At 43.3% G+C, this 26,525-nt stretch overlaps 6 protein-coding genes and 1 long non-coding RNA gene across 11 annotated transcripts; 3 read left to right on the top strand and 4 right to left on the bottom strand.

The window, feature by feature from the left end:
* Positions 1-726: 726 nt before the first annotated feature.
* Positions 727-5,065, bottom strand: LOC117893629. The gene is made up of 5 exons (XM_034800311.1): positions 4,627-5,065; positions 1,862-2,044; positions 1,467-1,785; positions 1,318-1,329; positions 727-1,242 (listed from the first exon to the last, which is right to left on the bottom strand). Exons 2-5 carry the CDS (start codon positions 2,039-2,041, stop codon positions 1,169-1,171), a joined length of 585 nt encoding a protein of 194 aa, XP_034656202.1. The 5' UTR covers positions 2,042-2,044; positions 4,627-5,065; the 3' UTR covers positions 727-1,168.
* A 5,089-nt stretch (positions 5,066-10,154) lies between these two features.
* LOC117894644 lies at positions 10,155-10,624 on the bottom strand. The gene is made up of 3 exons (XR_004648884.1): positions 10,475-10,624; positions 10,330-10,415; positions 10,155-10,276 (listed from the first exon to the last, which is right to left on the bottom strand). It is a non-coding gene; the product is annotated as an uncharacterized LOC117894644 (long non-coding RNA).
* A 546-nt stretch (positions 10,625-11,170) lies between these two features.
* Positions 11,171-23,365, top strand: LOC117895394 (CUE domain-containing protein 1). 3 transcript variants are annotated; one of them, XM_034803022.1, is made up of 3 exons: positions 11,171-11,371; positions 11,450-12,174; positions 23,276-23,365. In XM_034803022.1, exons 1-3 carry the CDS (start codon positions 11,213-11,215, stop codon positions 23,286-23,288), a joined length of 897 nt encoding a protein of 298 aa, XP_034658913.1. In that variant the 5' UTR covers positions 11,171-11,212; the 3' UTR covers positions 23,289-23,365. The 3 variants fall into 3 exon arrangements, with proteins under 3 accessions (XP_034658913.1, XP_034658911.1, XP_034658912.1); XM_034803020.1 differs by lacking the exon at positions 23,276-23,365 and having other exon boundaries at positions 11,172-11,371; positions 11,450-13,129; XM_034803021.1 differs by lacking the exon at positions 23,276-23,365 and having other exon boundaries at positions 11,174-11,371; positions 11,498-13,129.
* Positions 13,904-16,499, bottom strand: LOC117895395 (ras-related protein Rap1). The gene has a single exon (XM_034803023.1). It carries the CDS (start codon positions 15,546-15,548, stop codon positions 14,994-14,996), a length of 555 nt encoding a protein of 184 aa, XP_034658914.1. The 5' UTR covers positions 15,549-16,499; the 3' UTR covers positions 13,904-14,993.
* Positions 16,884-19,075, bottom strand: LOC117895393 (HBS1-like protein). 2 transcript variants are annotated; one of them, XM_034803019.1, is made up of 2 exons: positions 18,921-19,075; positions 16,884-18,863 (listed from the first exon to the last, which is right to left on the bottom strand). In XM_034803019.1, exons 1-2 carry the CDS (start codon positions 18,970-18,972, stop codon positions 16,963-16,965), a joined length of 1,953 nt encoding a protein of 650 aa, XP_034658910.1. In that variant the 5' UTR covers positions 18,973-19,075; the 3' UTR covers positions 16,884-16,962. The 2 variants fall into 2 exon arrangements, with proteins under 2 accessions (XP_034658910.1, XP_034658908.1); XM_034803017.1 differs by having other exon boundaries at positions 16,884-19,075.
* On the top strand, positions 19,215-22,028 carry LOC117895392. Of its 2 annotated transcripts, XM_034803016.1 has the most exons (4): positions 19,215-20,509; positions 20,569-20,821; positions 20,877-21,060; positions 21,124-22,028. In XM_034803016.1, the coding sequence occupies exons 1-4, from the start codon at positions 19,361-19,363 to the stop codon at positions 21,809-21,811; spliced, it is 2,274 nt and encodes a 757-aa protein (XP_034658907.1). In that variant the 5' UTR covers positions 19,215-19,360; the 3' UTR covers positions 21,812-22,028. The 2 variants fall into 2 exon arrangements, with proteins under 2 accessions (XP_034658907.1, XP_034658906.1); XM_034803015.1 differs by having other exon boundaries at positions 19,216-20,509; positions 20,877-22,028.
* LOC117895396 (transmembrane protein 134) lies at positions 23,018-25,839 on the top strand. The gene is made up of 2 exons (XM_034803024.1): positions 23,018-23,459; positions 24,340-25,839. Exons 1-2 carry the CDS (start codon positions 23,293-23,295, stop codon positions 24,689-24,691), a joined length of 519 nt encoding a protein of 172 aa, XP_034658915.1. The 5' UTR covers positions 23,018-23,292; the 3' UTR covers positions 24,692-25,839.
* Positions 25,840-26,525: the final 686 nt, after the last annotated feature.

Raw genomic sequence — 26,525 nt, 5'->3', positions numbered from 1 at the left:
AAAACAATTTTCTGGGAAGCATCGATCGATGTTTCTCACGCCTGCATATACACATATAATTAATGCAATGCAATGAGCAACTCAATCAATAACCAATAGTAATTAAAACATCAGCGAGGCGGACTACTAAAAACAATTAAATCCATTTAATACACACTTTAGAGCATTTTTTATGGCTCACCTGTTAATTGGCATGTAAAGCAATCGCCTGAAGGGCAAACAGATCCGCAAGAAACATATCTGTGCGGCAAAATAAATGCTTTTGAAAGGAAAAGCATCTGAAAGCAGTCAAATATCTTGGTGGACAGGTGTACAAGCTACAAGAGTGTCCGAAAAGGCATTAAACCCTGAGATATTCAAACGAACATACAACTAATTGGAAATCCGTATCTGGAATATCTTCAGGTATGAAGAGTCGGAAATTGCATCAAGAAATAAAGTACCTGAACGTAGGTTCTCTATCTCTAAATCAAGTGCCCGGAAACTTAATAATATAAAGTTCCAAACTATTTTCGCCGCACTGCCCAAAGACAGGCTTCACTTTTTGGCATTCAAATTCCATGTTTCCGAAGGGGCTGCCTGCTTTTGGGGTCTGCAAAAGATTTTGCTTCGAATAAAAAACAAAAACGATTCCGATAACATTTTTGGGCGACCCTTTTCCGGGTCCTTTATTTATTTATTCAGTTAACTTGGCCATATATCATTCATTTTTTTGTGTTTTTTGTTTGTTTTTTTAAGTTTTTAATAAATATTTTGTGGTATATATAAGGTTTTGCTTAATATGTATTTCGAATACAACAAGAATCATAGATAATATTCATATAACTAATATGGAAATACTTGGTATGTGTTCATATGGGTTGGGAGTTGGGGGAAAGAGAGACAAGACTAGGGGAGAGGTGTCTTTGTGTAATGTGTGTGTGTCGGTGTGCGTGTGAGTGTGTCGAGACATTTGTTTAAAATACATTATAGTGTAATCATAACTACTAAATCAATAGACAATACTTGGCATTTGAACGCGTTCCACAAATCTGTGACAGTGCAAATTCTGTTAAATTGTTCTGCTTTTATTTTACTTTTGGCTGCTTTTAGTTTTTGGTTTTTCTTTGTTGTTTAGAGGGAGACAGATGTGGTTTACTTGTCAGAGTAGTTCTGGTAGTTCTGCTCTTTAGTACGGCACATAGGAGCCGGCATTGCGTTTGCGGCCCATGTTGCAGATCTTAAAGTGGCACGGCGACATGTCTATGGATATTACAAATATACAAAAATGTTAGTTCAATGAAATGTAAATGGGAAATTGCTTCATGCAACACTTACATTGTTTACGAACTAATTTTTTGGGACCAAATAATAATCATGAAAATAAAAAGGTTTCGAATCAAACAATTAGTCAATCATGCCACATTGAGGATAGTTTTTTGTAGACAAATCAGGTAATAAGTGTAGCTGTCAGTTCGTTTACTTACATTGCACATTCTTTTTGGTGTTGTGCTCTTTGAGTGAGGCACTGGGCACCACCTTCTTGGCGGGCATGTCGGTTAGATCGTTGACCAAATTGTAGCGCAACTCCTCGCCTCCGCCTCCATTCTCGCTGAGCTTGTGCAGGCGAGAGATCAAGCGGGAACTGGTGACCAGCTCACGCTCATTGCTATCCTGTGGCACGCCAAGATCCTCATAGTCGGCGGTAAGCAGAAGATCCCGCAGCGAGGGCCACTTCCTGGCAAACGATGGCAGCCGCTGCTGTTTCTGTTCCTGTTGCTGCCGCTGCTGCTGCTGCTGGTACCTCTAAAAGTCAAAGGGAAACCAAACAGGTGGCTTAGTCTTCATGTGAGTGCCTCAATACACTCCATCCATCACTTACCAATTGCTCGCCATAATAGGTGTTGTCCTCATTACCGCCCGCACCGAGCAATTCGCTGAACAACAACTGCGTTGGCAGGCCAGTACGTGGCATGGCATATCCCGGCCCTGTGGCAACTGACAGCAGCACAATGACAATGCCCCACTGGACGAGTGAGCAGCCGCACGTTGTGGACATCATGTACTGCGGAATTGAAAGGCCACAAAGAGCGGAGCGTGAATATTGTGTGGAAAGTGCAAACAACAATTTGGTCAGAACAATTAAGCAACGCCCCACGGGTCAGCCCCATTCGCCCATTCAGTGCTTACGCAAAGGGTCTCCCATTACAAACAAAACACAAAGTTTTCAAAATATATGCGCAAAATGTTTCAAGGGGTTTCGGCTGCCCACTCTAGGTGTTCGCGTTGGTGTTGGCTTCACTTCAAAACAGTCACGTTGCATTTTGTACCCCTTGTGCCCCCCTGAAATCTAGGACACGCTTCAGTTGGAAGTTTCTGGCCTCTGGGTCTATAAATGGAAAAGGCTTCTTTGATGCCTGCTCTTGAAATCAGGTCACATTGCAATATCTTCATTTGATATGCCACGGAGTACAGTTCTTCTCCCTCTGTGTCTCTGTCTCGCTGTGAGACATCCCTTAATTGACATTTATGAAATATTAATGCCTAATTAAGCTGAAGCTACCAGCTCTGACGCCACAAGCTGCCAGCAGAATGTTAAAGGTGAGCAGTGAGTGGGTTAATTGTGGGTGTGTGGGGGTTGGGTTTTGAGTGTTAAAAGTTACAAGTCATTTAGGGTGTTTAGCTTAGCTTTGGGGGGGTGGGCAGCAGACAGTAATGCCGAAGTTTCAATTGTGATTAATGCTGTTTTTGTAAGAAAAATGAAACTACTTAATGAAGATGCAGATAAATGGGAGGAAAACTAAACCAAAAGAGTAATTATTTCAACCCACTTAAGTTCTTCCCCCATCATGTACTTTCCTTCTAGAACTCACTGTTTTCCCCCGAAATCTCTGGGAGGTGTCAACCAACATATTTTAGCTGCGAATTCAACTTATCAAAAATTCCCAAAAATACTTTTCATCTTCCATTATTTGTTGTTGCCGACTGAGCTAGATCTGACCGCTTCTCCGTTCCATGGCCCTCTGCCTCTCCTTTTCGCTTCGAATCTCAAGTGCACGGCGATAATCTTTTGCCGAGCAATGTCATCCGTTTCGTGACTTACACGCTACGCGATTGCTACCAGCGATGATTGATGATTGATGGGGCAGCGGCAGCGGCAGCGTAATCGCAGCAAACGCATTTTAATGGCACAATGAACATGAAAATGTTTGCGTTTTGGGTGTTCGCCGTTCTGCGTTGTCGTTGCTGATAATGCATTGGGTGTCGTGGCTAATTCATTGGCGATCCCCAGCCAAGACTCATCTCTATTCCGTTTATTATTAGAGTCAAGGCCAGGCGCGTACAAGTTTCATTGAACTCTCGAGCGGTGTGCAGGTGCCACGCCCAATCGTTAAACAGTCTACCATAAAAACTATGCAGGGAAAAAGGCGAAATGGGAATGGGAAAAGGTTTGTGGCTGGGTGGATGGAATGCCGAATTTATTTGACAGCTGCCCCTGGTTCGTGTGGGTTCGATTTCGATGGTTATTAAAAACGCTGAAACCGAACAATGATCGATAAGCGATAAGATGATGACAAGTTATTACCAAATTATGAGGTTACTTATGAAAGCGACAAGCGAAACTAGTTTTAGCGAGAGGATGAGAATATTCTGAAATATGTTCTACAAAATTCCAAGAGACATTTCACTATTCCTTAGATTTATTTCATGTTCAAGCGAAAGATTAATCTATGTTAGCAAACAGAATTCGCATCATAACCAGGCCTGGGGGGTCTTTGCTGCTGTGACCCAAAATCGTATCATCAAACGGGGGAATATTAAATAATAAAATCGTAGAAATGGGTCTCGTTCTTTTATGTGCCCCGCAATAAACTGCGTCATCAGGCACACGTCATAAAATATCGGACCACAACCAACACCAACACATGGAGAGAACAGAGAAAGAACAGAGCTTTCAGTACTTTCTTATCAACGACAATAAGTTCACATCTACGATTGACACGCCCTCTTTTTCATTCTTTGCGAGCTCTGTAAACAAAAAGCTATCTGGAACTGAATCTAAGTTGGAATACCCCCCACTAGCAGCACCAGTGCCAACTATTTGCAATGGCAAATCAAATAAATAAAAACTACGCATTTTCTACAATGACACTCGACTCGATTCACGAGACTTTCCATTCGGAACCGAATCTTTCCCTCCGTTTGCTGCGCTGATAAGCCGACTACAATAATTTCATTGCGGCATAGAAGAATCTTAATGGGAATAATTTTAATCGAAAATCCCGCAATGAAATGACATTGTTGAAATGTTTGCTGATAATTTGGAGTGTCGTAAAAAATATAAATAAATGTATAAGTGTTCCCCTTATCAATAGGCGAAAAGTACATTTTCTTGGCGCCAACCAAATGCGATCTAATGAAACGTTTTTACATATTTAGGATTCAAATTATTAGAAATTGGCTAATAACTAAGGACAAGAGGGCCAGAAGTGGTCGAAATTGGTATGGCATAAAAGGTGTTCCAGAAAAGCATTGGGATCGTCAGGAAAATTCCTCAAGATCATTATTTCTAAGTATGTAGGATAAATGTATAGATAAACACATATGTATTTAAATACATATTTATTCTTGTTTACCAAAACTCACCTCTTATAACTGCAACTCCTTTTTCAAGTAATTTAAATTATTTGCAAAGAGCTTGAAAGTTTCTTTAAGTTTTGAAAGTTCTTTATAATCTTTTCCACACTTTTCACTGTAACTGTACTTTTTTACTGTAAATGTACTTTTTTACTAAACAAATGTGGTACTTTTTCGGTCTATTAATATTTGTAAAGTGTCCACAAAGTACTCATATAATAATTCTTATTAAATTCTCTTGCTCCGCTTAGGGGAATCTTGAGCGTTAGGTGTGACAATGCAGAATAAACGCAAATCCGTTGAGAGCACTTGTTTATATAGGCGCTTGGAGAACGACGGGCATAAAAAAGGGTAAAGCAACAGGTACAAATACTTGTAGACCTGGGGCCAACAACGCGGTAGCACTACCCGACAACGACACCAAACAGACGACCGAAACCCGACGACCCTTCGGATGTGTTGTTGCGAGGAGGCGTAGCTGAGTTCCAATGTTCTTGTGGGCGTTTTTTTGTGTGGGGGTGGAAGGTGTCAGTGGGTGAATGGGAGCACTTGAAAAGTTTTTATAATTATGTACTTTGTCTTGCGAAAATTTAAGAACAATCAAGTGGCGCTCGCGACGTTCTTCTTTACGGTGCGTTTGAAAACTAAACACTTCGGATTGGGTCGGATCGAATCGGATCGATCTCGTAGTACTACTGTTCGTGCGGTTCTCCCAATGGAAAGTGAATTAAGTCGGTTGTAGTCTTGGTGCTCGGCAATCGGCACTCGGGCCTGCCTGCCTGCCTGTGCGTTTGTGTACCGTGCCACGCTTTTGACAAATCGTCCGATAAAGTCAAGATTTATGATCAAGTCATATAAATTGAAACAACCGAAAATGTAGACTGCGCTACAGTATAAAGTGTGGGGCATGTTAGTGTGTACAGGCACTGTATATCAAGAGATTAAATCTCAATTGGCACACTGCATGATCACGCGGGGTCTTGGGGCTTGCGTTTACTCCCTCGCTTGGTTCATTGACTTGATTTCAGCGGCGGGTCGGCGCCAAGGATCTGGTGTCAAGGCTTTGCACACAATCTACAAACTGTACGAGAGTAGGCGTATATTTGAGGTACACCCAGAAGATCAATGCCCCCATCACTTTCAGTTATAGGTCATTAAACTCGCAAAGATTTTGCTAGAACATTTCAAAAGTTAATTGGGTCAATGTCGACTGGCAGTTTTTTCTTCAAGCTTAGAGCGGATGCTGAAATTTTAAGCGGATATTGCAAACTCATGAAGTTTCAGCATCAGAAGCTTCAGGAATCACATGATTATAGGTTGGGGTTCCATCATCAGGTAGGGCATCTCTGACATGTGTATTTTTAAATGATAAATGATATCAACAAAGAGTGTTGACCCAAGATGAACAAACTAAATTAGATTCGCAGTTACGAAAATTCTTCTAAAAATATCGTGGAAATTTACACTTGTCCATCGCAGAGATAACCAAACTGATCTTATCTTTTACGTTATAAGTCAGACATCAGACCCCTCTGCTCTGTGAGACTTCTCGTTGGAATAATGTGATGCAATATCTACCGAAGATTTAGTCACACAGAAACCGAATGTTATGGTGGGTGGCAGGACAGAAGTGACCTTTGCAGGTACATTTTGAGTGTATATTTGAGATCGCAAAACTATTACGTTTAATAAAAAGAATTTCCCCGAATCATTTCTTAATTTAAATATTCTAGTCTATTATGCGTCTCATCTTTAACGAAATTCCAGCAGACAGTGATTAATTTTGTCTAGAAATGCTGCCAAAAAATGTTGATTATTCCAATTAAATCTAGTATATTGACACGCCTGACCTTTTGTCTCATCCGAAAATACATATATGAATATTGGTAGTATAGGGAAAGAAGGCTAATCTCTCGCCCACGCTTCATTTGTAGACAACGTGATTAAATTAATTTTTATGGTTACATCACCCGGATCGATGGGAGTGTCATAATCAGAATCGTCACTTGTCCGACAGATAAACTCGTCCCATAGATAAGCGTTCGTCTTTTTTAGCAGCATGCGTATAGTATCGCTTGACTGAGTATCAAGCGACAATCATAATCGAATCAGTGCTAATTGACACTAATTAAAGCGGGACAGACGAAATCGACTTTCCATTCCGGAATCAAAGCAAGCACGTGCTGGCCAATTATCAGCAGTTGAGACATCACGTGAGGGTATGATTTCAACCATGCCACCTTAAAGTGTACATAAATCCACATGAAAATGCATTTGAGTGTGATTAATTCATCCAGTAAACATTTTATAATTTGAGTTCTAGCACACGCTGCCGGAAATCCCACAAAATATATATTACATTTAATTAAAGGTTTATTAAAGAACAGGGCGAAGAAACACCCATGCACCGGCTAATGTCAGTTTTGGTATTCCTAATCGAGCTTCACACGAAAACTTTCTCATGTAAATGTTTTCGTCTTAATTGCATTCAAAGCCTTGTGAATCCTTTCAAATAGTTCAACGTTGGCGCGGAGCTCTAGCGATTGAAAATGAATAAATATGATTGCCAGCAGCTCTGTGCTTTGTGTCTTCAGATAATCGAAACCGTTTTGGATATCATGGAGCTGTTGGATGAGGATGTTACACGTCTCTTACAGCTCTACCATACGCAGGAGACCGATGCGGCCCGGTTCTGGAATCGGTATCTTAGCGTGAACGACCCGCCACTGCAACCTTCTTGGATAGAAGATCGAGGAAGGCTGGAGAGTCCTTTTTACTTTAATGTTCCTGACTCTACCTTGTACTACTCCGACGACTCCTACTTCGGATACGATCAGCATACAATATCTATTCAATTGTAAAACTATGTAATACAAACGTACTTTGTATACCAATACAAAGAGCTGAGCTCTTGTCAGCACGAAATGTTGTTGTTGTTCAACAAACATTTGCAAAGTGACAAAAAGCTGCCTGCTATGAAACTTAATACAAAAAATGGAACCTATGAATTTTATCGCCTATATATCTGGTACATATTTCTCAGAGCTATCTATAATCCAATATTTGTTGTTGTATTGTAACAATTTCTCTAGGAAGGGTGTATTTATAATGTATTTATTTATTTATTTACAAGAACTCCCTACATTTAAGGACTAGCCAGTTGAAGTTTAAAGTCTTTAGTCTTCGTGAAACATCCTTATCCAATTACAATTGAAATTGTGTCTATATAGTAACTGAGAATTGTGTTCCTCTACTTTATGGTCCTGGCCCAGATGGAGGACCGTTGATCCTGGCAGTCCCCAGCAGTCGCTACATGGTCCAAAACGTGGTAAGTGTGTTCATACCCTGCCTCTGCTACCAATCTAAGTTTGTTTTTCCAGTTCGCAGTCAAGAACCTTCGCGTCTACGAGTTTTCTTCAACGAAGATGGCAATCCGGGCAATATCCTACAACATTTCCACGGTCCAGAATGTCTCATTTAATCTCCCATTTTATTTTCTGTAATTCCATTTCAGTGTCAATAATGTCATCTATGTACATGAGCATCTTACCAAAGAAAGCGGCCATCAAGGACGAATATGACCTCGGAAGTCCTGCAGTCCCGCAGATCTGAAGGACAAACTGAAAAATGCAGGCGTTAGACCTTAGATATTTAATTTAAGTTAAAAAACTAGAAAAAAAACTAAAAAACTAAAAAGATACATTTGTGAACCCTAAAAATTAAGGATATTTTTATGGTTTCTTCAAAAAGTATGCCCTTGTAGCCGTGGCCTGCAGTCCTTGTCGTCCTTGATGTATTCAAACGATGCAGGACACTTTTCCGCTCACGTGGAGGCGTGGCACGTCCTTATCCGACAGGAAACAGCCGAGTTATAGCGTTGTAGAGATTGAAATAAAAAATACAATAAAATTGAAAAATTTTGAAGTATCTTTTGGGGGCAGAAATGATTCTGAAAAGTATTGCATACTTTCAGGCGAGAGGGCTTCCTTTACAAAATAGCTTAGAACAGCCGTATCCTTGGGTCCTTAAGGTCCTTGATGGACGCAAACGATACAGGAGACTTTCCCGCCCACGAGGACTCGTGGCATGTCCTGATACGAAAGGATACAGACGAGTTATAGGGTTGTAGGGATTCTAGTTGAAAAACAACGGTAAAATAGCATTATCCTTAATGTCCTTGCATCCAAAAGGACTTCCAGCGATCCGGGGCATTGTCCCGATTACAAGGAGGTGTGGCATGTCCTGATTGGCCTTCAAATAAAGGATAAAACAACAAAAAAGGATCTCCTGTTGTTGTTGTCGATTTATGTTGTTGTTGTTGTACAACAAAAGTTGTTGTTGTTGTTGTTGCTGTACACTGGCGCCCCCGCGATCACGACGGCCACTTTTGGAACTAAAATATCGTAGTTCCAAAAGTTACCGTTCAGGCCTGGAGCGCCACTGTGCCAAAAAAAAAATCTTGAAAATGTTTCGACCAAAGGTAAATTTTCAGACCGAGTACCAGGCCAACAGAAATCAGCAGCAAGTAGCTGGTTTTTAATTTTTCCACTGTGTCAAAAGCTGGATGATATGTACCCGCAAATAATTTTTTAAAAGTTTCTCATAGCATCCAGCTTTTGACACAGTGGAAAAATTAAAAACCAGCTACTTGCTGCTGATTTCTGTTGGCCTGGTACTCGGTCTGAAAATTTACCTTTGGTCGAAACATTTTCAAGATTTTTTTTTTGGCACAGTGGCGCTCCAGGCCTGAACGGTAACTTTTGGAACTACGATATTTTAGTTCCAAAAGTGGCCGTCGTGATCGCGGGGGCGCCAGTGTACAGCAACAACAACAACAACAACTTTTGTTGTACAACAACAACAACATAAATCGACAACAACAACAGGAGATCCTTTTTTGTTGTTTTATCCTTTATTTGAAGGCCAATCAGGACATGCCACACCTCCTTGTAATCGGGACAATGCCCCGGATCGCTGGAAGTCCTTTTGGATGCAAGGACATTAAGGATAATGCTATTTTACCGTTGTTTTTCAACTAGAATCCCTACAACCCTATAACTCGTCTGTATCCTTTCGTATCAGGACATGCCACGAGTCCTCGTGGGCGGGAAAGTCTCCTGTATCGTTTGCGTCCATCAAGGACCTTAAGGACCCAAGGATACGGCTGTTCTAAGCTATTTTGTAAAGGAAGCCCTCTCGCCTGAAAGTATGCAATACTTTTCAGAATCATTTCTGCCCCCAAAAGATACTTCAAAATTTTTCAATTTTATTGTATTTTTTATTTCAATCTCTACAACGCTATAACTCGGCTGTTTACTGTCGGATAAGGACGTGCCACGCCTCCACGTGAGCGGAAAAGTGTCCTGCATCGTTTGAATACATCAAGGACGACAAGGACTGCAGGCCACGGCTACAAGGGCATACTTTTTGAAGAAACCATAAAAATATCCTTAATTTTTAGGGTTCACAAATGTATCTTTTTAGTTTTTTAGTTTTTTTTCTAGTTCTTTAACTTAAATTAAATATCTAAGGTCTAACGCCTGCATTTTTCAGTTTGTCCTTCAGATCTGCGGGACTGCAGGACTTCCGAGGTCATATTCGTCCTTGATGGCCGCTTTCTTTGGTAAGATGCCCATGTACATAGATGACATTATTGACACTGAAATGAAATTACAGAAAATAAAATGGGAGATTAAATGAGAGGCGACTTACGACATTCTGGACCGTGGAAATGTTGTAGGATATTGCCCGGATTGCCATCTTCGTTGAAGAAAACTCGTAGACGCGAAGGTTCTTGACTGCGAACTGGAAAAACAAACTTAGATTGGTAGCAGAGGCAGGGTATGAACACACTTACCACGTTTTGGACCATGTAGCGACTGCTGGGGACTGCCAGGATCAACGGTCCTCCATCTGGGCCAGGACCATAAAGTAGAGGAACACAATTCTCAGTTACTATATAGACACAATTTCAATTGTAATTGGATAAGGATGTTTCACGAAGACTAAAGACTTTAAACTTCAACTGGCTAGTCCTTAAATGTAGGGAGTTCTTGTAAATAAATAAATAAATACATTATAAATACACCCTTCCTAGAGAAATTGTTACAATACAACAACAAATATTGGATCATAGATAGCTCTGAGAAATATGAACCAGATATATAGGCGATAAAATTCATATTTAAACAGAACTCAAACAGTCTCAGAGTCGTCAATTTTTTTGTCTTAACGAAAAAAATTGTTGCATACTTCAAGGTTCAACTTTTTTGTCTTAACGAAATTTTTGTTGCATACTTCAAGGTGGAAACATTCCAAGAAAAGGAAGTCGTGAAAACTAGCCACTCTTGTGGAGAATTGATTGATAAATCGGATAAAATTATAGTTTTAGCGCTGAGACTCCTAACTAGCTAGTAATATCAAATAGAACATACGAGTCGAAGAAAATAGTTTAAGATTCACGGTATATTAACAGTATATTTTGAAAATGCAAGGGTATATTTCGGTATATTACCGAGGGTCTGTCGGTATATTTGATCCATTACTCCGCGGTCACACTGCGCTGCAGCGATTAAATACAAAAAAAAACAAAAAAATGTCTACGCTCCAACTGGAATTTTCGCAGGCCATGGCCGATTTCAAGAAGATGTTCCCCGACATCGATCGCGAGGTGATTGAGGCCATACTGAGGGCGAATCTGGGCGCCGTGGATCAGACAATAGATGCCCTATTGGCCATGTCGATAGATAATCAGGTAGGGGTCCGTGTGTGCGTTTGCTTGTGTATACTAACAGCAGCTACTATACTATACTAACCTAACCGCATGTGACAGAACGAAAAACTGCGCAATGAACTGGATGCTAATGTCTCCCCACAACAGAGTCTCATCAATCTCAACGATTCGGACAAAGACCTGCGGCGCAATGTCCAGCTCGTTGACACCACGGATGGCATTGGGGACAGCGGTGCAGCCGCCGCAGCAGCCAGTGCTGGCGCATTACTAACCGCCACCGCCAGCGCTTCGCCGAATCATCACAACACTGGTGCCTCGCCCAAGATGCGGCCACTGGGCACCTCCAATAGGATCAATAGCCAGAACAATACGCCCACAAAGAGGAGTCTGAGCAGCAGCAGCAGCACAGCCCGTCGCTGGAACCCTCCCATTCTGGGTGTCCTTCCGCCAGGCTTTCTACGCATTGCACCTGCTGCTGGACAGCAGGACTTCGAGCTGCCCGACGAGCAGTTTGCATTGATGCTACAGAACGAGGAGTTCATGAATCAATTGCGCTGGAATCAAGACTTCATGAACGCCCTCGAGAAGGAGCAGACGGGCAAGACCAAGGGCGAGGACGATGCCCCGTTTCAGGAGCGTCTCAAGAACATGGGCAAGATGTCGCGCAAGAAATTCCTACAAATGGCACGCGTATTTACCTGGCAGCGCAATAAAAAGGTGACCACCGCCAAGCAGATCGACTCGCTGCCGTTGCGCGAGGAGCCCAGCGACGATGAGGATCATCACCATCATCATCAGCAGCAGCAGCAACAACAACAGCAGCAGTCGAGCCAATCGCAATCTCAGCAACAGCAACAGCAGCAGGGCCAGTTGCAGCTGCGAAAGTGAGGCACGTACGGGGCATCCAGCATTTTGTTATCTTATCTCAATGGCCATACCGTGACGATCACGAGCGCTAGTAATCTCCTTTAAAGTAATCTCTAAGCAAGAACGAAATCTCCTCCCAATCTCTAAAAAAAAAGATGCGAAATAATTGTATTATTCTAGTTTTTAAACACCGCCCCAACCCCCCCTTATACATCATAACCAAAAGTGCAATTTTTATCCCCTCGTAAACTCGTAAACATACCAGTGCAATATCTCTCACCTTTTTTACAATATGATTTGTGTACCTACATTTTATTTGTTGCCAAATTAGCAAAATTAAGTTTTATTATTAATTTGTAAAGAAGATACGAAACGGGGCGTTCCCTCTAGAGCCCCCTCTTAGAGTTTGCAGCACACACAAAGTTGGACTGACTATTTGAATGCGTTAATTAATTGAGCATCACACCCATGAATAGAAATCTCTGTAGAACACTTTGCTTAGCCACAAAAACCTAGTCATTATGAAAAGAAAACCCAAAAAAATCCAACTTATTGTACAGTAAGCGAAGCTAAAAAATATTCATGTAAAACTAAAACTATTTCTCCCGTTTTAAAATCAATGTGGTTCCCGGCGCTTAACTGGCTTCCACTCTATGCATGGCTATTATACTATATGTACGTACGTGTCTCGTCCCCACAAAACTATGCATCCATATCAAATGCAGTTTTACCAGCGAACCCCTGGAGGTTCGCCTTTCGATGAGTATGCGTGCTATAAAAGTAGCAAAATATTATGATAATTATAAAAGGCAGCCGGCTATTTGATTGTAATTTGTATGTATAAACATTTGAATAACAACTACCTTGTATTACTTATTCCAGGTATCAAATACAGATATTTAAAAAATGTAATTATGTGTTTTTCATGCCCAAAATTACTTTGCCCATTACTTGAATTTATTTAATTTTTATTTTGTTTTTTTGCATTTGCTTTTTAATTTTTTTATAAACATAATACATTTATTAATAATTAAAAGATGCTCGAACCTGTTGAGTTACTCCACCCTCGGACTTCAGGACTGACAGACACTTCTGTTCCGAAGTGCCGAAGTAAGGGAACAAGTTCGAAAAAATGGTTTTTCAATTACATTCATTTTCACACGCTCATTATTACATTAATGTTATTGTAACGGTTGGGTTTTTCTTTTCTTTTTTTTATTATACTCAAAAATGATTTGTATCTTTTATCATATATGTATATAATATATACGCTTGGGCTTAGGTTTTTAATTAGTTTCAATGTTGGTTGTTGGCTGTGTTTAGACTTTGATTTAAGGGCATATTGGTTACTACGCGAAGTTTATGTTTATGTTTACTTTTACTTGTATGCAATGTTTTGTTAGGTTATGAAATATTTATAAATTTACTTCGTTTTTAGGTTTCTTTTCATTTTGGGATTGTAACGACCATTTCTTATGCATAAAATATACTAGAATTTGTGGCTCTATACCTTTTTTATGTTTCCAGCTTCCTGCCGGATGATCTTTTCTGATCCGCCAAAAAGTATGCGGAAGGAGCTAAATCTCGGACACTTGCAACACTGCGCCATTTCCGGCTCAATGTCTGTGCGCCCCACTTCCGTTTCCATGCCTTGGTATTGGCTCTCTGAGAGCGTGCCGGAGTGTATGTGTGTGTGTTGGGATGTAGCATGCATGTGTGTGGGTGTGTTTTTGTGTGTATGGAGGTGTGTTTTCAATTTCGGATTGATCGATCGTATTAAACAATTACTTGTAAATTTGTTTTAAACTAGTCACTAAATGGATCATCTCATTTACTCTTCTCTTCTGGTTTGTTTGCAACATTTTGACATCATTTGCAGACAATATTTTTATAAAATATGTTCTTATACATGTTTTACTTGTTGTTACTCAATTTTATTTGCTTTTATGTGGATTCAATTCATCATATTATCATCATCATCAAACATCAATCATCATCATCTGTCAGGCTAGTACAAGTTAATATTTAGCTTAATTTGATTTTGAGTTGAATTGGTTTTGTTTTCTTTTTGCAAATTGGTAGAAGAGCAACGACATGACATTAGGTATACGGCTCTATTTATAGATATTACTTGTTGTTTCTTTGTTTTGTTTTGTTTTGTTTTTGTATTTTGTATTGTATATAAGACGTATTGTGTATATAGAGTATAATCGAAAAGAATCAATAAATACGAATGTTTTAGTTTACGAATGTTTCATTTGTTGCATAATTTAAAAAACGGCTCAAAAACGAACGACAAATATGTATAATATATATAAATGTGTGTGTGTGTATGTGTGTTTGTGTGTATAAGTATATTAAATAATTTCCCATATTGATTAATGGTTAATCAGCGACAAAATAGTACAATCATAATAGTAGTAAATAGTAATAATTACAAAAAACTTTAAACAGTTATAAAACATTTGTCAGCATATGTACGTTTGTTTTGCTTTGCTTTTGCTCTTGTATAATATAGTAGATTGGTTATTTCAATTTCTTTTTGTTTGTTTGTTTGACAATCTTTAATGTTGTATTTGTTTGTATTGTTGTATAACTGCATATTGCATTCGGATCGAAAACGAAACAAGAACGGAAAAAATCGAAAATGTTTTTGTTAATTTTACTCTTATACTTGTTCTTCTGCCCTACTCCTCTTCTCTTCCCTTCGCTCTACAACACTCTCTTTTGTTTTATTTCTCTTACTCTTTTTGTTTTGTTTTTTTGTTTGGAAGTCTTATAGCAGAACACATAGGGACTTTTTCGGTTTCTTTTGTTTCTTTTCGGGTGACTTCTTATTGATCTGCCTAACCAAATCGTAGAAAATATCATTCACATTCACTTTGGCTTTGGCTGAGGTCTCCATGAAGGCGCAATTGAACTGGTTGGCCAGGCTCTTGCCCAGCTCCTTGCCGACGACTCGCTCCTCCTCGAGATCGCACTTGTTGCCCACCAGCACCATGGGCACATCGTCGGTATCCTTTACCCTCAGTATCTGCTCGCGCAGGTCCTGCAGATCATTGAACGTCGACTGCGCCGTTATCGAATACACCAGCACGAATCCCTGTCCGTTCTTCATATACAGATCCCGCATGGCCGTGAATTGCTCCGTGCCGGCCGTGTCGAGGATTTCCAGCATGCACTGCTGTCCGTCCACCTCCACCTGCTTGCGGTAGCTGTCCTCGATGGTGGGGTCATACTTCTCCACAAAAATGCACTGCACAAACTGCACTGTGAGGGCGGACTTGCCCACGCCGCCGCTGCCCAGAACCACAATTTTGTATTCACGCATTTCTCACTGTAGCTGTTGCTGTAGCTGTAGTTTGTGTAAGACCCAAAAAGCAGGTAGGCGGCAGCTAATGCTCGAGTTCAGGTGGGTTTCCAGTTACAAATTCCTCTTGGAGTTATTGAAGTTGCAAAATGTTTAATTTTAAAACGCGGGGCGGCTCTCTCTCTCACTCCTCTCTTACTCACTTCTCACTCTCTCTCGTTCTCGGTCTTGGTCTTGGTCTCTCTGTCTCTCTCACAAAAAAATCACTAGTTTAGGCGTTGTTCGGCGATTGCTTTTCGGTTGCAGTTTTGTGGTTGTTCTTGTAGAACGTTTTTTTGTTTGTTTTTTTTTTAACGTTGTATATATATGTGTATATTTAAAGTAATTTTGTTGTTGGTTCTGTTATTGATGATAACCTTTGTGCCGTGTACGAGTGTGTGTCTGTGTGTAGAGTGTGGAGAGAGTACGCGTGTTGGTGTGTGTGTGTGTGAGTGTTTGTGCCTCTCCCTCGCTCTTTCCGCTCAGGTTCTCGTAGAGGTGCGTGCGTTCCGTCAATTGTTGCTTTCAGCGATAAAAAGAAATTTCCGCTGGCGCTTCTGCTTTTCCGCTGCTGCCACTGCCACCGCCTGCCGTTGTCACTGTTGTTGCTGTTACCGAGAGCGCACTGTGGGGAGTAAAGAAAGCAATTTGTTGTATGTATTTTAAATATAGCTCGATTGCACTGTAAATTCGTTTGTTGCGTTTCGTTTTTGGTTTGGTTTTGGGTTGGTTTTTGGTTTGTATGCTGGTGCTGGCTGCACTCTTTTTTTTTTGTTGGTCGTTGGTCGTGTTCTCGCTCTATCTTGGTCTTTTATGATTCATTTTTAGAGTTGTCAAGCGGCGCACTGCCCTCGCCAGAACTTGTGGCTGCAATTGTTTCGGAATTTGCGCACTTTTTAAATGAAAACCACGCCGACTGCATCTATTCGGGGCACCAATGTTTATCCAAAGTGTGTATAACACCTAGTGCGGATATAAATCTTCACAATGCACCCGCATGCTAGCAGGCAACTCTATTCGGAGTTTTACCTTTTTTGTTGTGTTAGCTGCGACTCGGGGCAGATATGGTTGCTGGTTTCTTGATAAAGGCCACGAAAACGTCAATGGCCGCGAATTCTTGTGCTCTGTTGTATTGATAACGTTTTAATTCTCGGCAAAATACAATTTTCTCGCCCGTAACCCGCACCGAAAATAGTATTGTTGGTGGTCTTGTTAGTGTTGTAAAATTGCCAAACAATGAGCAGTGTGACCGCGCTTTTATCACACAAATATACCGAAATAGGGTCCAGCTCGCAGTCCCACTTCCACTGCTCCAACGTCTTTTCAAACTATATTTAGCAAAACAGCAAAAATAATTGTGTAACTAAAATTTATAAAAATCCACAGTCTAGCCAGTTTAGCGTATCTTTGTGACCATTCCAGCGGCAATCGTGACTCCAGCCACCCGCAGCATGACACGTCCGAGTTCCTTGAAGTCCGCGTACCGCTCTATGCAAATGGGGCGACTCGTCTCCAGCTCGACGAGGGCGCAGGAGTTGCTGCCCAGGCAGCGCGGCTTCTTCTTGACCACCTCGCCGGTGCTCTTGTGTATGGATGCTGTCAGCTTGCACACCACAGCTGGCTCGATGAGCGATTGGTGGTGCAGCAGCACCGGAAATCCCATGGTGATGGGCACCTTGACGCTGAAGACGATGATGCGGGCCTGGAAGCGTGTCGTCACGGGTATGGGCGTCTGCGGGTCGCTGATGATGCAGCCGACGGTTATGTTGTTGATGTCCACGCCGGCCAGCGTCACTGCTATCTGATCGCCCGCAAAGACGCTCGTCTGCGGGAACTCGTCCATGGTAAGAGACTTGACCTGTGCCTGCTCCCGGCTGGCTCCGACCAGCACCTTGTCGTTCACACACATCACGCCAGTCTCCACTCTGCCGGAAATGCAGAAGCCCGATCCAGTGCCCTTGTAGATATCCGAGACGGACATCCGCAGCGGCCTGTCTAGCGCTCGCTCGGGGATCTTGAAGTTCTCGATGACGTCCAGCAGGGGGCGACCACTGTACCAGCTGGTGAGCGCAGCCTCCTGTGCTTTCTTGGTGAGGTTCTCGCCGGTGAGGCCAGAGCAGGGTGTGAAGCTGACGTCCGACTCCTTGAAGCCCGCCTGCTTGAGGAAGGACTTCAGTTTGGTGACAATCTCCGTGAATCGCTCCTGCGACCAGCCGACAGTGTCCAGCTTATTGATGACCACGCCCAGCTGGTTGACGCCCAGCGAACGCACGAGGATGGCATGCTCGCGGGTCTGTCCGCCCAGCTCGAAGCCAGACTCGAATTCGCCCCGCGTGGCATCCACCACGAGGAGTGCGACATCCGCTTGGGTGGCGCCGGAGATCATGTTGGGTATGAAATCCTTGTGCCCGGGCGCATCCAGCAGCGTCACAATCTTGGTCTTTGTCTCGATACGCGACTGGCCCACGTCCATGGTGATGCCGCGGGCACGCTCCTCGCCGGTCTCGTCCAGCACCCAGGCGTACATGAAGCTCTGTTTGCCCAGCTTCTTGGACTCCTGCTCGTGCTTGTGCATCACGCGCTGCGACACGTTGCCCGTGTCATACAGCAGGTGCCCCATCAGCGTGCTCTTCCCTGCGTCCACATGGCCGATGACAATCATGTGGATGTGGCTCTTCTGGTCCGAGCGCTCCTTCTCGTACAGCTGCTGTGCGTTGCGCTGGGCCTGGTCTTTGGACACCTTAAACACGCTCGCGGAAGTGCGTGACAAATCGTTGTCCCCGCCCACATCCACGGGCGTGTTTCTGCCTGAAACGACGGGGGAGGACGGCAGCTTGGGGGAGGCTATTTCAAAGCCACGCCGTGGCTCCTTCAGGCTGATCTTGGCCGGTGGCGTGGGCTTGCTGGCAGACTTTACGGTCGTCGCGGCAATGGGCACGGGCACCTTCGGTCTGAGCGCAGGCTTGGCCGATTTCTTGGTCTCCTCGTTGAGGATCTCGTCTAGGATCTTCTGTATGTCGTAGTCAAACTTCATGGAGGTCTCCACGATGCGACGCTCGGACACGGCGTCGCCCACCACACTGCGCACCTCGTCCACGCAGGAGCTCAGCTTGGCTTGCTCCATTTCGTCCAGTTCGGGCATCTGGAAGCTCTCCGAGTCGCGTCTGGCCTTCTCGTAGGCCTCGTCCTCATCATCCTCGTCGTGCTCGCCCTCCTCCTTGATGTCCTTGTTCTTGCTGATGAACGCGGAGATGCTCTGTCTGCCCCGCTCCCGGTCGTAGAGCCACTGTTGGGCATCTGTGGGCGAAATGCAGTGATCATCATCGACGGAGTGCCCGTAGACGTCATCGTAACCATCGTATTCGTCGTTGTAATCCATTGTCCGTACAATCCTGTGGCGCGACATCTTGGCGGGCCTTCTGTTTAACAGTTCCTGCCCACTATTTCACAATATTTTTTAAACAAATTAATTTCATTCGAGAAAATGAAAATAAAGTGGAAGCCAGTGTGACCGCGAACGCACAGGTTAAATATACCGTCTCCCAGGGTGACGGTATATTTCGACGTCGAAATTGAGTTTTACGTATATTTACGGAATTTCGGTATATAACACAGTACACTTCAGATTTCTTTTGGCATTTTATGGTGCCTTTCTGACTGTCACTCTGGTGTAAAATTTTTTAGACATCATGTCTCCCGTCGTCAATTTAATTTAATTCGTGAAACAAACAGCAGAATTTAGCGACGATTACGAACAACTAGGCAGGGAGGTTCCACACGAATGCTCGGACCCGATGAGCGGCGCAAGAACCTACAGTAAGAGGGATCCCGGCGGCGACGAGGACGGTGGCAAGGAGGCGTCTGCCGAGTCGGCTGAATCGCTAGAACATCTCACGATACCAGAGCTCCTAGACCGTTGGGCCATAAAGAAGTCTGAAAAGCAGGGAGCACAGATATTGCGGCTACTCGAACTGCGCACCAAGGAAGCGGAGCAGAAGGACGCACAGCGAGCCCTACAGCAGCAGAAGAACTTGCAGAAGCTAGCGAACTGCCGCCAGAAGGCGCGGGCCCAAGAGCAGGCGCGTCTGCGTGACGGCAAACTCCGCTGGAGTACCCAAGAGGAGGAGTCCAAGGAAGCGAAGCGATTGGCGGCACTACGTAAGGACATTGAGCATCAAATCTTGGTGCAACAGGAATCAGAGGCGAGGCGTATCCGCGAAGAGGCGGTCTGGGGTAGAAAAAACGAGCAGCAGAAGAAGAACAGGAAAAGCAACGATAAATCAGAACAGAAGCTAATTCAACAGAGGGAGAGATTCAGTCATTACGAGACGCTGCACACAGAGGCCCAGCAGCGAGGCGAAATGGTCAACATACCGATGGCAAATCTGAAGCCCATCCTCAAGCCGGCACCTGGATCGGCCACTGGCGGTGGCGTGCGTTACTTTTCACAGTTTAGCAAAGGCGGCGGCACCACTGTCGCCACCAACAGCACTAGCACCACACTCGTGCACCAGCAGCTGCAGCGTAAGCAAACGGCCAACGGGGATCTCCATGGCACGAATGGCAAAGTGGCTGTCGTTGCCAATGGCATGCGCATGAAAGCAGAGCAGCAGGAGGGCAAACAGGAAGCTATAACCAAAACAGAGGCAGACAACCAGCCAGCAGAGGATGCTTCCGTCGCAGATGGTCCGCTGGCGCTGCTCAGCAACCAGCAGCCAGCAGAGTCGGACGACCCCGAGCTGGACATTGTAATCAACAATGTGGTGTGCACGTTCAGTGTGCGTTGCCACCTCAAGCTGAGGGACATTGCGCTGCGCGGCTCCAATGTGGAGTATCGCAGGGAGAACGGCATGGTGACCATGAAGCTGCGACGTCCCTATACGACAGCCTCCATTTGGTCATCCGGCAGGATCACCTGCACAGGCGCCACCTCTGAGGAAATGGTAGGTGCAACCAGCAATCAATCTGAAACCAAATCCAATATCGTGCTCTCATTTTGTAGGCCAAAGTGGCGGCCAGGCGGTATGCCCGCTACTTGGGGAAACTCGATTTTCCCACACGCTTTCAGAATTTTCGCGTCGTGAATGTGTTGGGCACCTGCAGCATGCCCTGGGCCATCAAGATTGTTAACTTCTCGACCAAGTATCCGAAGAATGCCAGCTACGAGCCGGAGTTGCATCCAGGCGTCACGTACAAGATGCACATGCCCAAGGCCACGCTGAAGATCTTCTCCACGGGAAGCATAACAGTGACAGGTGAGAGTCTCCATCCCCCAGTCTCTCTCCAGATTCACCTTTATCCGAGTTATAGCTGCCAGCGTGAACGATGTGGAGGCCGCCATACAGCAGATATATCCATTGGTCCATGAGTTCCGCAAGCAGCGTTCGCCCGAGGAGCTGCAGCATTTGAGGGCCAAACAGAACAAAAATGCCGGCATCACTGGCAACACCATCACCGACGCCAACGAGGCCCTGGCACTGGAAGAGCAAATCCTGACCCAATCAAAGATGCAGTCACGCAGCGACATCTTGGTGAATGCCACCGCTGCCCATGCCAAGACGATTCCCAGCAGTGCGGCTGGGGATCTGGTCAATGCAGCGGTGTGCAATGTGCAGCGTCTGAAGCAGATCGAATCGTATCGCCAGATGTCCAGCCAGACTCAGGAGGAGCGCCGCCACATACCCTTCCCGCGTGACAAGACCGAGGAAGGGCTCTTCCCCCACTCGGCAGCCAGCGTGTCTTCGACGGATAATATCTGCGCCAATGCCCGACGACGGGCCACCGAATGCTGGGCGACCAAGAACAAACGCACGCGCTACAATGATCCCAGTGGCGGCACACTAGTGGCTGCTGGTAAGACTAATACTGCGACGATGAGTGCCAGTACCACCGCCTCCTCGTCCAATCCCGCCATCGCCAACCAATCAACCAGCACCAGCACATCCGCCACCACCATTACCGGGCCCATTCTGCCGCTCTCCTCGCTTACGCCCATTGGCAGCATTAGTGGCGGGGTCAGCGGCAGACCATTTAGCCTGATGGCCGCACGCACTATCCCTGCCACGGGGACGATCATCAACCTAAAGCAAAGCTGCATTAAGCCATTGAATCGCGATGCTCTGGCCGCATTCACCGCTGCCTCCAGTGGTAGCATCGCTACCGCCGTCAATTCCACTGCCACAGCCAAGGCTGTACCACCTCCAGCTGCACTCAAGCGGCACTCCCGTGGAGGAGGACACAATTAAGCTGCATCCTGTGTGGAGGAATTAATTTCACGCAGCAACCAGCAACGAATGGCGCATAGAATACATACAGTACACGTACACGTACACTAGCTTGAGCTGCATGCATCGATACACCTATAGATATTTTGATATATCATAATATTAGCATCACTAGTTTGTCTTTTGTCGTATTACAAATAAAAAATCAATAAAAACGTACTCCCATGGACTGCATTCACATCCGCGTCTCTTCTTTTAAACACTTCTATTTTGGCGCGCGAATATCTAATCGATAGTATCGGTGACACAACTGCACACTTTGAATCGGTTATTGGATCACATCGTGTTCTGAATCGGTAAACCCTAATTTATAAACAAATTAAACAAAAAGAGCCCTTTAAATTAAAGAATTTTGTACAGAATTGACTAATCTTTCGTTTAAAATTATATATTAAGTGCTGTGAGTGCCAGCTAGTTTGTAATATCAAATAGAAGATCAAAATCGAGGAATAGTGCTTGTATATGTAAGTGTGCACGTATATTTTTTCTGGTATATTTCTGTGGATTTCCCTGACCGTTTAGACCGAGGAGAGGATTTTCCTGAAGAATTTCTATCACGGTGGTTGAAATCGCCGTGTAATTTACCTGGCGCCCCTGGAATTCTTTGTGACTATTTACCTTTTGTCGACACCTTAGTTTTTGATACAAATTTCGCACCATGAAAGCACCCTTGGTTTGTTAAGGAAGTTTGAATGCTCCAAGCTTATTATAGTACTTAGCTATGTTCTCGTTCCCTTTCCTTTTCTAAAAAAAATATAATTTTTTTTCTCTTTAGATGCGCACGCTATTTAAAAAAAAAATTGCATGTATCAGTTAACATACATGTGTCTCTACATGTTACATACACTTACATACTGAACACAAAGCTCTCTTGCTTCCAGAAGGGGTGATTTGAATGAAAAATTCAAATACATATTTGTAAAATATTAGGTCATAAGGTATACAATCCAATGAAAAGCAGTATTCATAATAAGCCAAATTGATTCTTCAAACGGATTCAATTATTGTTTCAGTGGTGAAAGTCTTTGTAAGCTAGTAATATCAAATAGAACACCAAAATCGAGGAATCTGATTTAAGACTATGGTATATTTACGGTATATTTTGAAGATGCAATGGTATATTTTGGTATATTTACGAGACCCGGCGGTATATTTTATCGATAATTTCGCGGTCACACTGGTCGTATTAAAAATAAAAAATATAAAGAATATAAAATATAAAGAAAAACTACTTTCGGTGCGGTTACGGGCTACAGAAAAAGCGTCGAACAGAGCCCGAATACGGTGTGCGGAAAAATGAATACAAAGTAGCATTAAAAGTGCCGCTTTTCACCACCCGAACGCCACAGTGCGCCATCGTTGGCACATACAACGTATATCGTTAATAATACACAACAAAAGCAGCAGCAGCAGGCAGGCAGGCAGGGCAGCCGTGTAAAAATATGTACAATAACGGGTCAACACGGGGCTTCTCCATACACGACGCATTCGAGGAGGAAACAGACGAGGCGATACGCGTCTATGGCTCCACAGTGATATCCACACCCATGCGGAGCGGAAAACAAGGTCGCTCCACCGAAGATGTATCCATACGCATACAGGATCCAAAGTGAGTGGGGCACGCTATGTGATTTGATGCCAAAAACGGGTCTGGTCTGGTCTGGTCTCGTTCGCATGGTCTCATTCTGATGTGTGATCTGATCTCTGTGTGGCTGTGTTGTTTGCATGCGTGGGCTGTTTATTGGCACCATTTTGGAGCGGAGTTCGTTCTCTTTGTGAATCACAAAAGACAATTCAGGCCTGTCCAGCTGTTGGCACTGTCAGTTGCACCCTACACTGTAGGCGCTCTTCTGCCCTCTTCAAGTGGCACTTCCTCATTCCCGCCGGAAGCACCTAAACACTTGAATAATTTACCTAAACTTTGATGCCGCAGGCGCGTGCGTGCTTCTTGCCTTCCTTACATTCATTTCTTTTGCTCTCCCATTACCAATGCATGGCGTGTCGCAACAGCAACACCAGAAACAACAACAACAACATTCATATGTAATTATTGAGATTATAAATGCAGACGTCCAGCCTAATTTGGCATTCAATTGTAAAGAAAAACAAAAACAAAAAGGCATTGCGCATACATTTCGTCATAAAGGTTTCTCATTTCTTGAAGAGATTGAAGCGCTGCCACGCGAGTGTGTGGGTAGGGGGAGGGGGATTGGGTTGGCCTTCGCCTGCGGTCAGCTGGAACCAGTTAACAGCTCAACAGCCAGGCCAGGCCAGGCCAGGCCATGCCAGCCTCGTCTGCACTTGTCGGGCTTCGTTTCCAATATAATCGAGTATTATATGCAATAATTGATTGCGTCTTGCCTTTGGCGGCAGTCCAAACCCGCGATAACCCCTCGAATTTGATTGATAAGCGCATTTTTGAGTCACTTTAAATTGTTTGTTTGATTGTAATGTTATTGCTCTCTCCATTCTCCATCCTCCATTTGCAGGGGCTATAACAAATATGCCGAAGACACAACCTCCAGGGACAGCGACTCGCTCATCCAGGAGTATGGAAATCTGCCCACGGAGGAGACCAACACATATTGCTGGCGGCATCCGAAGGTGCGCGAGAACTGGCGCACAGTGCTGGCCGCCTTCACGCTGCTGGTTGTGGGCACAGGCCTCTTTGTGATGGGCACCTTTGCCATTGCCGATCCGCAGAACACATCGCAGGGTGTTGTGTTCTTTGTCGCTGGACTCATTTGCTTTATACCAGGAGCCTATCATGTCGTCTACATTTGGCTGGCAGCCAAAGGCTATCGAGGGTTCGACTTCTATCACCTGCCACTGTTCACATAAGCAAAGCAGGAACAGCTGCGGCAGAGTGCATTGGTTGATCCAACAGAAAAGAGAGAGATAAGCAGTGGGAGTGGGGAGTGGGAGATCCCTGTCTACAAATATTTATCTATAAATTTGTTTATATTTCCTGTAAGCGACTCTTTATGTTCTATGTCCGTGAATAACTCTCCCCCAACTCGATATCGTTTTGTGTAACGTACATTTTTTGTGTTAAGCGGCAAAAATTAAGTTTAGGCAAAGCGAAGGAGAAACCCCTCAGAACCCGAATCGAAATTTAGCAATATATTTATATAGATGATATATATATATATATATTTTACAAGAAATTATACTCAGTAAAATGTTTTTGTACGCCCCAACCCAAATCGAATCGAATCCCAGAAGAAGAAAGTGCAAAAACAATTCATACGTATGTACCCTCGAAAATTGATTTAAGCAAAAAGAGAAGAGATGAAAAGTAGTAGACACAAGAGAAAGACTTTGTATATGATGCTAACAAGTTGAGGAATCGCTAGAGTTATAACATATATTATATATACACATACTTATACGTATATAAATTGTAATGTAATTTATTGAAATTAATTCGCACCAAAAAAAAAGAAGGCAAACGATCGCGAGCAATGTTTTACGACTTTCCAGCAAGAGAAAACAAATGAAACTCAAACCCACGAATCTATGTACTATACGATTAGTGAGCGTCTGTCCAGGGATGCGCCTTAAAACAACTAGAACTAGACTTTAGTCGACGTCGAATTACGTTTATGATTTAGCGGACTGTAAGGCGGGAGAACTCTTAAGCAAAATCCCCATGATACAATGATAAATAATACCTAGCTACTACTCGTGTTCTAGTGATGTAAGTCGATCGATGCCCATGCCCCGATATATTGCAATATGTTCCACAGTGTGATGACGCGACTCTACTACGCCTTTAATCCCCCCTGAATTCTTCAATACCCTCACCCGTCCTCTAATGAAATTACATCTCACTCACTCAGTCATTAACATTTCTCGAAGCTCGAACTGACACTGAATCACCTCCTCACACACTTTATACACCTTTACGCTTACACCTCTCATCCGTTTAGTTCTTAATGTTGTATAATTTCTTTTTTAAGAAATGCTGAATATGGTTGTATTAATACGAAAAAAACATATAAAAACACACGACAAAAATAAGAATAAATTAAATGAAACAACACACATAAATACGATGTATGGCCCTGAGACTAATTCAATACAGGACGACGACTACTTTATCTTTTCCAAAATGTACACAAAATTTAATTATATTATGTATGTGTTTTAGTTTTGTATTTCTATGTATCTGTGTAGTTTTTTCTGTGACTTTTGTATGTATATTTTCCTATTTAATGTTGGTTTTTATGCAAATTAAATAATATTATTTTTGAAAAACCTGATTTTGATTTTGTTTATTTATCATTTATCTTTGACTGAGTTCAAGTATTCAATTAAATTCTTTTGTTTATGTTTTGGCGCTATCGAAATTATGACAGTGATACGAAATATTTTATCAACTTTTTATGGTTTTTTTGCTTTCAACGTGATTTATCTTTTTTCGCAGTTTCTTTTCTTTTATTTTCTGCCATGTCTTCGGGAAATTGATTTCTTTAAATGGCCAAAAGTAAAGCTAGATAACAATTATCTTTAATTTGAGGCATTCCCATTGAAATCCATCATTAACCACAAGACGACAGTGCGTTTCACAGGTGTAAGATGAAGAATTGGACTTCATATTAATTTCACTCAATATTTTGGTAGCTTCACCTTTCCGATTTCCTCCTGCGATTATTCCACAACCGAACAAAGA

This window comes from Drosophila subobscura, chromosome J (genome assembly GCF_008121235.1).
Source record: "Drosophila subobscura isolate 14011-0131.10 chromosome J, UCBerk_Dsub_1.0, whole genome shotgun sequence".
Taxonomy (NCBI): Eukaryota; Metazoa; Arthropoda; class Insecta; order Diptera; family Drosophilidae; genus Drosophila; species Drosophila subobscura.
The sequence above is the reverse complement of the archived record's forward strand: the minus strand, read 5'-3'. Positions and strand labels throughout refer to the sequence as shown.

Excerpts from the sequence above, each read along its gene's own strand:
- LOC117895395 (XM_034803023.1), bottom strand. The coding sequence starts at position 15,548 with ATGCGTGAATACAAAATTGTGGTTCTGGGCAGCGGCGGCGTGGGCAAG.
- LOC117895394 (XM_034803020.1), top strand. The coding sequence starts at position 11,213 with ATGTCTACGCTCCAACTGGAATTTTCGCAGGCCATGGCCGATTTCAAG. Across the intron at positions 11,372-11,449 it reads CCATGTCGATAGATAATCAG|AACGAAAAACTGCGCAATGA; the intron begins GTAGGGGTCCGT and ends CGCATGTGACAG.
- LOC117895392 (XM_034803015.1), top strand. The coding sequence starts at position 19,361 with ATGAGCGGCGCAAGAACCTACAGTAAGAGGGATCCCGGCGGCGACGAG. Across the intron at positions 20,510-20,568 it reads GCGCCACCTCTGAGGAAATG|GCCAAAGTGGCGGCCAGGCG; the intron begins GTAGGTGCAACC and ends CTCATTTTGTAG. Across the intron at positions 20,822-20,876 it reads GGGAAGCATAACAGTGACAG|CTGCCAGCGTGAACGATGTG; the intron begins GTGAGAGTCTCC and ends TCCGAGTTATAG.
- LOC117893629 (XM_034800311.1), bottom strand. The coding sequence starts at position 2,041 with ATGATGTCCACAACGTGCGGCTGCTCACTCGTCCAGTGGGGCATTGTC. Across the intron at positions 1,786-1,861 it reads CCTATTATGGCGAGCAATTG|AGGTACCAGCAGCAGCAGCA; the intron begins GTAAGTGATGGA and ends TTTGACTTTTAG.
- LOC117895396 (XM_034803024.1), top strand. The coding sequence starts at position 23,293 with ATGTACAATAACGGGTCAACACGGGGCTTCTCCATACACGACGCATTC. Across the intron at positions 23,460-24,339 it reads ATACGCATACAGGATCCAAA|GGGCTATAACAAATATGCCG; the intron begins GTGAGTGGGGCA and ends CTCCATTTGCAG.
- LOC117895393 (XM_034803017.1), bottom strand. The coding sequence starts at position 18,972 with ATGTCGCGCCACAGGATTGTACGGACAATGGATTACAACGACGAATAC.